The sequence below is a fragment of the Propithecus coquereli genome, unplaced genomic scaffold (genome assembly GCF_000956105.1).
Source record: "Propithecus coquereli isolate 6110/MARCELLA unplaced genomic scaffold, Pcoq_1.0 Scaffold63, whole genome shotgun sequence".
NCBI lineage: Eukaryota > Metazoa > Chordata > Mammalia > Primates > Indriidae > Propithecus > Propithecus coquereli.
In genome coordinates this window covers 2,655,836-2,666,315 of record NW_012152285.1, presented here as the reverse complement: position 1 = coordinate 2,666,315, position 10,480 = coordinate 2,655,836, and the positions used below count along the sequence as shown (strand labels likewise).

Genomic DNA, 10,480 nt, shown 5'->3' with positions numbered 1-10,480 from the left:
GGGTGGGCTAATGAGTTAAATAAACAATGGGGCCTGGATTTGTTTTAACTGTATCTGCCACACATCATATCCAATTCTAGGAAGTCCCCAGGGACTGCAGGTGAACAGAAAGATCCTCATCTACTACAAATTGACTAGATGGAATTTTCAGACTGCAGTATGGCTGACTCCATCAAACCTTGGACAGTCTTTCAGGAGCACAGTTCTGCTGGGATCATGCCCCCACGTAGTCGGCAATGGTGAATGCATTTTGCAAAGCATCCTCCTACCTTCCTTTTGCCTCTGTGTTTGTGTATCACAGAAGCAGCTGTGAGCCAGGGGTTAAGACTGGTGTTTACCTGGCTTTCCTTTATTGTTACTGACTGCTTAGGTCTGTTCAGCCCCAACCCCTGCTGGCTAAAAGATGTCTCTCTACTCTGTCAGGGTTTGTAAACATGCTCCCAGGACACTCAGGAACATTGGAAGAACAACTTCTGGGGGCAATGGCTCTCCAGCTTTCTGTTAAACAAAAGGCTCCTTAACATTTGATTTCATTTTGGAATAACATTCTCACTTCCTAATTCTACAATTAGTGTAAGCTATACAGTCTTAGGAAAGGCATTGTTTTAGGAAAGATATTACTTATGATCATTAGGGGACTGAGTTAGAAGTTTATTTCTTCTTTATAGAGTTTTGTGTGTCTTATTCTTAAATTTAGAAAAAGATATCTTCAGAAGGTTCCATATCCATCCCCTCGGGCAGTCACTGCAAAAGTAGGGTAGACCTCATAGGCTGTGTATGCTGTTAAGTCTTGTCCAAGGGTTACCGCTTGCTTGAGCTGGGCTGCAGACACAGGTGCAGTTGCACTAGGGACAGCATATCCTAGAGGAGGAGGCAGAGAAAATGTCATGAGAGGGATTAAGATTTGTTCCCTTTCTGACTTATTGTCCTCTTTCAGGAATATGAACATTTAAGATGTTGCTTAAAACTAAAAGTTAATATGTATGTTTAAAAGGTGTTCTCAGGGGACATAATATGTGGACTGATTTAAAATGGCATTTGAAAAGTCAGAAAACAATGTTCCTGAAAGTGAATTCAACCACCTGTGTCAGAATCATTCCACACTTAGAGAATTAGAAATGTTGGGGATAGGGTCGAAGAAACAGAAACAGAACTGAAATGATTAAATCTTGCAATTTAGAACATTTTCAGAGGGTCTCAGAATTTATAAATGAGGAAAGGTGGTTGAGCGCTGGCAGGACACAGTGTATGTGTATGGTGGTGGGGGGGCGGGGTTCTGTAGGTCTGGTTCTGCTGCAACCCCACGCCTGCCTAAATGAAATATTAAAAACCATTGCCTTTACCCAAGAAGGATGTGAAGAGACTGGGTAGACCAGTAGAAGAAATGCTGTGAAGTTTAAGTGTGCTTCTACCTAATATCTTAAAAGCAAATGCCACTCTTGTCCATATTTAGATCTAACTGTGAATGTCAAAAGCACCTTCATATCCCCACATCAAGCCTGTCTTTGGTATATTCAGAGGCTTTAATGCTGGTTCTCATTCTCAGAGAACCAAAGGATTTGAGTGATAACGAAATTATCGATGTGCTTTCACATTAGTATTGTGTCTAGATGATGAACATTCACTTTTGAAAGAAGAAAGCATAATAGCTACTATCTAAAGCAGTATTTTCCTGTTGTTTTAGACCCAAACCTGAGTATTTCTGAGCTTATCCAAAAATTGTAAAAGATAACAAGAAAAAGGGAGAAGTATACTTAAGTGACAAATGGGGACCTGAATTTTTTTTTTTAAGCCCATTTGTTTGTGTGTGGTGGACGTCTGCCCAACCCCAGAGACATTGATTTTTTTCCTGGTGCTTCTCAGGAAGTGGTGACAGGAAGCTGGTTGTATTATTTTTAAAAAATTAAACCCACTCCTTGGCTCGTTCACTTTGGTCAGTAATGCTGATTAACGCACTAGTGAAGTCTGGTACGTTTTCCAAGGATATAGAAATGTGTTAACAATTACTTTCATAATTTTGGAAACAGTATTTCTAAAGTAAGTACGTAGTATAATTGTGTGTGTGTATGTGTTTGAAGCACATATTTTACCTCTAGGGACTTTGAATTTTCTTTTTAAATTTGGCTAATTTGTTAAGTGCAAGGGTATTTGTGTTTCAAACAGATTCTTCCCTTGGAGCTTATTATTCTTTGCTTAACTCCACATTCTTATGCCTTCCCCAGACGACTCTCAACTCTCATGCCCTAAATATTTTTAACTTTCTCACAGGAGCAAATAGAAGTGAGAATAAGATAAAACACATTCTTGGGTAAAAGTAAATCCTTTCCAATGTGAAAGCAAACTTTAAGATTCTCCTGACATTGGCTCGTTATTTTTATAGTACATGAGTTAGGTGTCTTCGGGGTGCAGCTTTCTACAAGACAGGGGCTGAACATTCTCCAAGAACTGAGAAGCCCTGGCACAAGTCCCGAGTAGATGGACATGCAAACACCCTGTTACGTGGAAAGGAAGCACAGGGGCCGATGGCCCTGCCCTGCCCAGGGAGGACCTTTGCTCTCTGCAGTGTCAGCTGTTGCCTTGGTAACCTCCCAGGGACTCACCACAAAGAGTATCCATGTTCTTACTGAGAAACAAAGCTAGAATTGAGGTCACATTCATGTGAAGCATGGTTAATTTTAGCCTCACTTGCCAGAATGGAGGATATATTCAAAATTTTTGGGAAATAAAAAAAAAGAAAATCAAGAGCGAGCCTCAGGTGTTGTGGATGTGAGGAGGAGAGATGTTCTCACACCTACACATGACCTATGTATGAATTAATCAATTAATAGGAATGTCATATTTCTAGGTGCAGTTAGAACTCTCTAATTTGGGCTTATGGGGCACATACTGACACAATGACAGTCAGAATGACAAATTTCTTCACTAGAAATAAACCTTTATTGCTAAAAAAATATGGGGTCACTCTAACTGCTGAGAAAATTTTTCCTGAAGAAGTTTCTTGCCTGGACCCCTTTAATCTCTAAAGGCTCCATTTTTATTAGCATTTGTTGTGGGTACATAATAAACGGGGGAAAGTCTTTTAAATGTGACCCCTGAAGGCGTTGTTGATCCACACAGATAAGCTTTACTTTAAGCAATCACCATATGCCCCAGACCAAAATTACAGAACAGAGAAATCGAGTCCTGATTATTCACATATTGAAAAGATCTGTTTGTCTTTTTCTCTTTCTCACTCCATCATACAATTTTTGACTTAAAATAATTGAAGAAAAATGTGATCTACACATCTCTTTCAAATCAAAATAATAGAAGTAAATGGGAGGTTAGAATTGGGAGGGAGAGTAAGGTTGTCTTAAAAGCTAATCGATGTTAGCCAAATTACTTCATCTTTCCAGAACTTGAGTTCTTCATCAGTACACTGGGTGTTCTGATGGAACCTAACTCTTACTGACGTCATGAGCATTTGTAAGATAATACAAAACTTGCTGAGCATTTAGGTGAGTGCCTAGCACATAGTAAGAGCTCAAATAAACACCTGTTATTAGTAGTAGTCCCAAACTCTCTTACTAAAAGTAAAAACCAAACCAAACCAAACCCAAACAAACCAGATTCAGAGTGAGTGACACATTCAAGATCATGCAGTGGCTTAAAGGTGAGCTGAGACCTGAACCCACTCTGCTGCCCAGTTCCATTTTCTTGCCTTATGCTTTAATGGGTCACTCATCTGGCAAACTCTTTTTGGTCCCCAGATGGTGCAAGTCTGATTTATTGTAGGTAAGCTTCACAAACATTTCCATGAGTCCATGGTACCAAGAAGGGTTTCCCAAACACTCTCTGGGGGTGCCATATCTGGCACAATTTTTCCATACCTGGGAAAGCCGTAGCCGTAGCAGCAGCAGCAACAGCTGCAGTCCCAGCGTCCCCTCCATCGGTGGGGATGCCCAGCGTCTGCAGGGTGAATTCGGCTGCGTATGTCTTTGCTTCATCCACGTAGGCACTTAGCTTCGGAGGCGTGAAAGGGTGGCTGGAAAGCACAGTCAGTCAGGCTAGGCATTTTCAAACTTGCGCTACTGAGTCAGGTGAAAACCTAAGGCACTGTCAACTTTGTATGATGACTGGATGATGGGATTTTGTGTGGGTATTTTTCATCTCTTTGCTGTTAAAGCTTCTCAAGTTAGGCTGCATGTAGGAATATTTGGGAATTGACCTAGAACATCCATGGTTGATGACCTTCTTGTGGCATACATGTAACTTGGCTTTTTTTTTTACATGGCTTTTCTAAAGTACACGTGTTTAGAAACACAATGGTTTCTAAAATATATAGAAATGCAGGCTCGAGGTAAAATTCAGAAGGTGATATTCCCTAACAGAGTGGTCATATCTTTGGTCCAAAATGTAAATGATAGGGCATGGTGTGGTTATGTATAAAAATGGCAATTTCATACAGTTCAAACTAAATCAGTAACACAGATAAAAGTATGGCTTACAATTTTTATATCTACTATATTTTCCATTACCAACTGTTTTCCATTGGTTGATAATACTACACGGTCATCATTGTCCATATGTCTCTATTGGGGCTTTTAGATGCCCGTCTCACAGCTGGCACATCCCAGCTACACATCTCCATGTTTGCATTTAATGACAAATGAGTAGGTAGTAGACTTGAATATTTATGTTGTTTAGATAGTGACTGTGTGCACTTAGTGGATAAGCATATCTTATTCTAAAATCAAAATTATTGGGAATTTGGAGAAGTTACGCACATAGCAGGATTCTGGCTGGCCAGAGCAGGAATGGTTATTTTGTATAAGAATAGTTGTCTTTGGTCTTGTCCAATGGCAGAATGCAGCTGGTACACTGGCTGTCCCCAGTTATTTTTCTGACAAATTTCTTCTAATATCTACAAGAGTAAAAAAAAGCGATTTCCCCCTTAAGTGTCACATTTGCATTATTTCTCCAGTTTTCAGATTTTTAAACTCTGATCTTCAGCGTTTACACTAATATGAGAAGATATAAAATGCCACATGGTCTAATGACTCATGAAATTTTAGATGAACTCGATTTGAACTCCATTTAAAATATTATGTTGAATACTTCATAAAAATCATTTTCACATCATTTACTCTAACATGTTTTTAGTTTAGTCCATTAGCTGTAACTTTTTACCAAGGGCTTAATTTTGTGATTTGGTTGGTATATTTATTCTATTTTTTAAAAGTTGATGCTAATGCTCCAACACGGTTTGGCTAGATTTACTCATTATTACTCCCAATATCACTGTTTATAATGGTTGAGAGAGGATAATCTAAGAACATATTCTTATTTCATGTCATTTGTTTTAGAGTTTGAACCTCACATTTTCATAATAATAGAGTTAAAATGTTTAACGGGTTAGTATTTATTGATGAGCATTCATAGATGGGTGTTGACAGTTGCAACTTTTTTAAAAATTTGTTTGGTAAGACACCACTTTGGGCTACTTTTATGACAATCTGTTTTGTAGCATTCTCCTACATGTTTTTTTTTTTTTTCTCCTTCTGTAATTACTACAAACTAAATCTTTTCTAAAGACTCAGATGTTCTTCATCCCATGGCCATTTTTGGTGGCCCAGAAGTACTGATGCTTCCTTTAGTCAACAGATTGAGTGTACTGTGCAAAACAGGACATAAGGCTGAGAAAATAACTGTGAGACTGAACAATACCTCGAGATGCATCCCTGGAGTTTCTTATCTCATTTGTTCTAGTATTAATCTAACTGCAATACCATGACATTTTCCAGTTTATTAATTTGTAGATTGCTCCTATTTTCTCTATTAACTTTTTCTTTTTAATACTCTTTTAGCATCTCTTATTGTCTGCAAAGCACTCTCTACAGTCTCTGGGCAATAATAAAGTAGCTTTTGCTGGCAGATACTGTGCCTGCCTGTCTATGTCAGGTGAGCAAGCACGCGCTAAAAGAGCAGCTGCTCTAACTGCTGACTTCGTGGGGCAGCCCCTGTGCCTCTGCCGTTCTGGTTGGAAGTTTGCAGCTCTGCTATGGGGTTGTTTAGGCTCCACCTATGTCGGTTGGGGGTGGCATGGCTTTCAATTTCTAGGCCATAGTTGTAAAAATTCACAGACAAATGAAACAGCTTTCACTGATAGAGATCATTACTCACATAGTAATAGAAAGAATGTCCAGTTAATTTCTCACCTGAGTTTAATATAAAAAGAAGAGACCTCTTCTTATGCTATAGCAGCTTTCAGAACTATTAGACAGAATTTGTGATTATTGTATTTTTTATTTTCTTAAAAATTTCTAGGTATTCTAGCACTTTAATTAGGTTCTTTATTTTGGGTTTTAACCCGAGAGAGATTGGATGATTAGCTTTTGTATTTTCTGAGCAAGCTCCGTCACATCACTTATCAGATCTCATTATAATGGTCTGTTTATGTGTCAGATCCCCCACTGATTGCCATTAATTTTTGATGGTAAGGATTTTGTTACGTTCACTTTTACATCTCCAGCATGTAGCACAACACATGGTCCATAAGAGAAGCCCAATAAATGCTTTTTGAACAAACACGTGATCGTTGTTTAGCTCTCTGGTAGGCATTCTCTTCTTTTTAATTGCCTGGGCAGGGTGAGCAGAAACCTCAGATGAATGAATTTGTGTGTAAGGGAAAACCATTAATCCCAACAGCAACAGTAACAACAAAATACCCAAGATGAGCTTTCAGAAAACCATGTGTTTTTCTTGATTGCAATCATAAGGGCTACTTCCAAAAATGTGAGGCTTATACATTTGTCATGGGAGTAGGGAAGTTTCCTTCAGGACACTATAACTCTGGTTATTCTGCCAAATTGTATTTCAGAAAGATCAGCATATACTGCACACCCACAGGGAAAAAGTCTAAGGCTTAACAAGGATCCTGTTTTGTTTTATTTTTAACCTTGGTATTCAGTTTCCATACTGGAACAAGTTTTATAACTTTTAATTTCCCAATAATAAAAACCACAGCCTCATGCAGAAACATGGAAATTTAGAACTGTTAAATGAAAGCAATAAAATTCACCATAATGCCACTTCCCAAATATAACCATTGTAGAAGACAATTTGATATGACTGATGACATTTCCTAGTTAAAGATTGACTTAGATATCATGGTGGGGCTTTCTCTTAGACACAGCGTTTCCAAGAAAAGATGTCCTAAATAGATTGGTCAGGGTTCCCTGTCATGAATAGTCTTCATTTGCCAATCAACCTGGCTCACGCATGATAGGCTCACAAACATCTTATTCTGAGATGGGGTCTTTGCCTCATTTGATTTCCATTTAAAGTATTGGTTGATAATTTTCAATAGATCTTAGGCTATTTGCATTTCCGTGGAAGATTATTTAAGGTTTTAAACTTTATGATTAAAAAAAGGAAAGGTCCTATAATGCAATAATGGCACTGAAGGCTCAGCATTCCCTCAAAGTACATCATGTTGATTGGCTACTTTATCTATTAACACACACACACACACGCACACACGAACACACACACACTAGCTCAAGTTAAGGATCAAATCAAATCATTTGATGAAAGGTAAGTGACGGTCATTGGCTCAACTTAGAAAACTATATCTAGAGTAATATTACCTACCTGGGGTGCAAGTTTAATTCCTTGGGGTTTTAGAGTGACAGGATTCATTGGGGTGAGCTCCATCCCAGGTAAGATGTCATAGAGCTTGTCTTCTCTCTTCTCTCCTTTGACCGAGTATCCACGACCCAGGCCTGTGTATGCCAAATAGCCACGGCCGCCCAGTCCTCTCACTCCCGCAGCCCCTACAGGTACATTCATGTAAATTTCTAGGAATGTAAGAAGGCATTAAGCTGAATCAAACCACCAGAAAATCACCCTGAATCTTACTGTAATGGAAAAGTTAGCCCACGTCACACTGATTACTGCCCTGAAGATGGGTCGGAAATTCTAGGATTCTAACGTAATGAAGCTCAGCATAAGATTAGGTTCAACATTTCTCTCTCTCTGTCTCTTTTAAACTACCTGTGGGAGAAAACGATACCATCAAAGCTATGGATAAGTACATGAGCAATTTAAAAATTTTGGCACAGAGAGAAGTTTTGCGATATCTGTCTTCAGTTAACCTTTCATTGACATTTTCTGTAGACTAATAGAGGCTAGGAATGTGTTTATTAAAACATTCCAACATAATATGACTCCTTGTGTTGAAATCAGTCTTGCATAGGGACTGTGACTGATCAGTAAATGAGAAATGAATCCTAGCTTCCCCAGTGATCCCACCTCCAATGATTTATTGGAAAACCAACATTTAGAAAAGCATGTTTTTAAGTTCACCATCCTCTCTCATATGTTCTGTCAATGTGAGGCTTAAATTTCCATTGCGTTTCATGCATAGATTCCTTTTGATTATTGTTGTGCCATGTTGCTACTTTGATTTCCTATTGGTGGCATAAAGAGATAAAAAATTAAATCGATTACCCTTCATCCATGAATATTATTCATTGATTCCTTTCTTGTTTTAAGATAGGCATTTTTTCCATTAGAGTGGAGTTTGTTTTTGTTTTCCACATCACAACTGGTTGACAACTTATATTTAATGTATGGGTTGATTAACGAAATGATTTTACATTATAAATGCATAATGTTTCAATGACATAATTTGTCATTATATAGACAGGTTATCCTAAAGGAAATCCTGATGATTTCTATTGCATTGCAATTTCTGGGAGAGTGATTGTATTATGAGTATGGAACTTTTAAGGCTGTCGAAGACTAGAGCTCCTAGGATGGTCAATTCTGTTCTTCTGAAAAATAGCAAAACACAGTTAAAATAATTGTTTCCACAGTAATCTGGATGTGCCCTTTGCTTCTAAGTCAAACCCAAGAATAAATTTAAATACAGTGTTTGTTTTTGAATTGCCCAGATGGCTATCAGATCTGGAAGATACAACTGGAGTTCTGTAGGCATTAGCCACATACTAGAACAATCAGTCTGAAGGAGCTCAAAAGACAGAGACAAACTATTAATAGTTTCTTGGAAATAAAAAATGCTTTCTTTATCTTCTAGATTGCTTGAACTAACTGAGATTGGAAAACTGCTTAAACATTTAAAATTCTTAAAGGATTCAAATGTGAAATATTTACTGTCTGGCAGTCAGATTGAATTTTTTTTTTTTCCTATTTGGAGTTTATTCAGTTCCCCATATACCAAAGAAAAAAAGTTGATTTTCTTAATAGTTTGACTTTTCCAAAGGTCTAACATGTCAGATAAGAACATCTAATATATGTGGGCAGGTCAGATGAGAGCGTTAAACTATATTTATGATAACTTGTGATTTATATATAAAGGTGATGCCACTGAATCACCATCATATACACATGTACCTTGAAATGCTTTTGCTGTTTGAGGTAATTGATTTCCATTGGCCTATACTACTTTCCCCTGAAAGTGTTGTAATGAGTCAACAGATTACTATAAGCTGGTTGCCTAATGATACAGAAGAAGCTAACAATTATGGAACTAGATTTTAGTTTGTGCAAATTTTGTGGGCCCATGCAAAGATAAAATTTGTACACTAGGCTCATTTGCACTATGTTCTGACCAAGTTTTTTCAATAACCAGTTGTAATGTGAAAAAATATTCCTATGAAAGGAAAAATATTGATATAATATTTGATTTTTAACAAACAAATTTCCAGTCCTTTTCTCCCAGTGGACCCATCCAATTTGTCTAAGGCTATTGCAATCCAAATCATTTGAAATCTTGGGGTTACTCTAAGGCAAGAGCTGACTGATGTTACCTCTAACGGAAGGGGCTCTGATAACGGCCCTGTTGCTGAGGTGTCCTTTGGTAGCTGGAAAATGAAGACTGGGAATTGCTGTATAGGCCTGGGGGGCATAGAAGACAGGAGCTCCAAGGTAGGTTGTGGTGGGATCATAAACATGGCCCAAAGAGTAGGTGTACTCTCCTTGCAATGTGGTGCCCCTTCCACCTGTGCCTCTGGTATACCTAACATAACTGTCCTTGTCCACTGGTTTGGCTAGAGTCACTTCAATGGGAGACCCATCCAGCACCTGTCATAAAGAACAAGGAAGAAGCCACATGAGACAATACGAAGACAACCAAGTGTGGCTGAGACCTAATAACACGTCTCCTTCTAAGTGTTACACTGTTTGCTGCATATTTCCTGACTGTTTCGATTATTTGTATCTTATGTCTTTGTAGATTTGTGTTTGTATGTCAGTTGAATTTTCTCTGAGTGGTTTTGTTGGTAAATTGCATAAGATGCCAAAAGGTTTGACAGTGACATAAGGCCACTGTCCATTGACATACTGGTTCTAAATTTATAATCTGGATATAGTCACTGAGACAGAAAGTTATGTAACATTTTTTATGATATATATGTTTTAAATTACATGTTTATATTATCTTCAGTCCTGACTTGAGGAAGTTGAGACACCCAAATAG

General features: G+C 38.1%; 1 protein-coding gene across 2 annotated transcripts in view; it reads right to left on the bottom strand.

Annotated features, from left to right (window-relative positions):
- Positions 1-551: 551 nt before the first annotated feature.
- The window catches only part of A1CF (APOBEC1 complementation factor), an 83,221-nt gene continuing 73,292 nt past the window's right edge, over positions 552-10,480 (bottom strand). Inside the window, exons 8-12 of one of the 2 annotated variants that reach the window (XM_012659761.1) lie at positions 9,813-10,086; positions 7,633-7,838; positions 4,767-4,903; positions 3,870-4,024; positions 552-861 (exon numbers count right to left, since the gene is read on the bottom strand). In XM_012659761.1, the coding sequence (XP_012515215.1) occupies positions 710-861; positions 3,870-4,024; positions 4,767-4,903; positions 7,633-7,838; positions 9,813-10,086 (924 nt within the window). In that variant the 3' untranslated portion in view covers positions 552-709. The remainder of the gene's footprint in view (positions 862-3,869; positions 4,025-4,766; positions 4,904-7,632; positions 7,839-9,812; positions 10,087-10,480) is intronic. The other variant, XM_012659763.1, reaches the window with a different exon arrangement.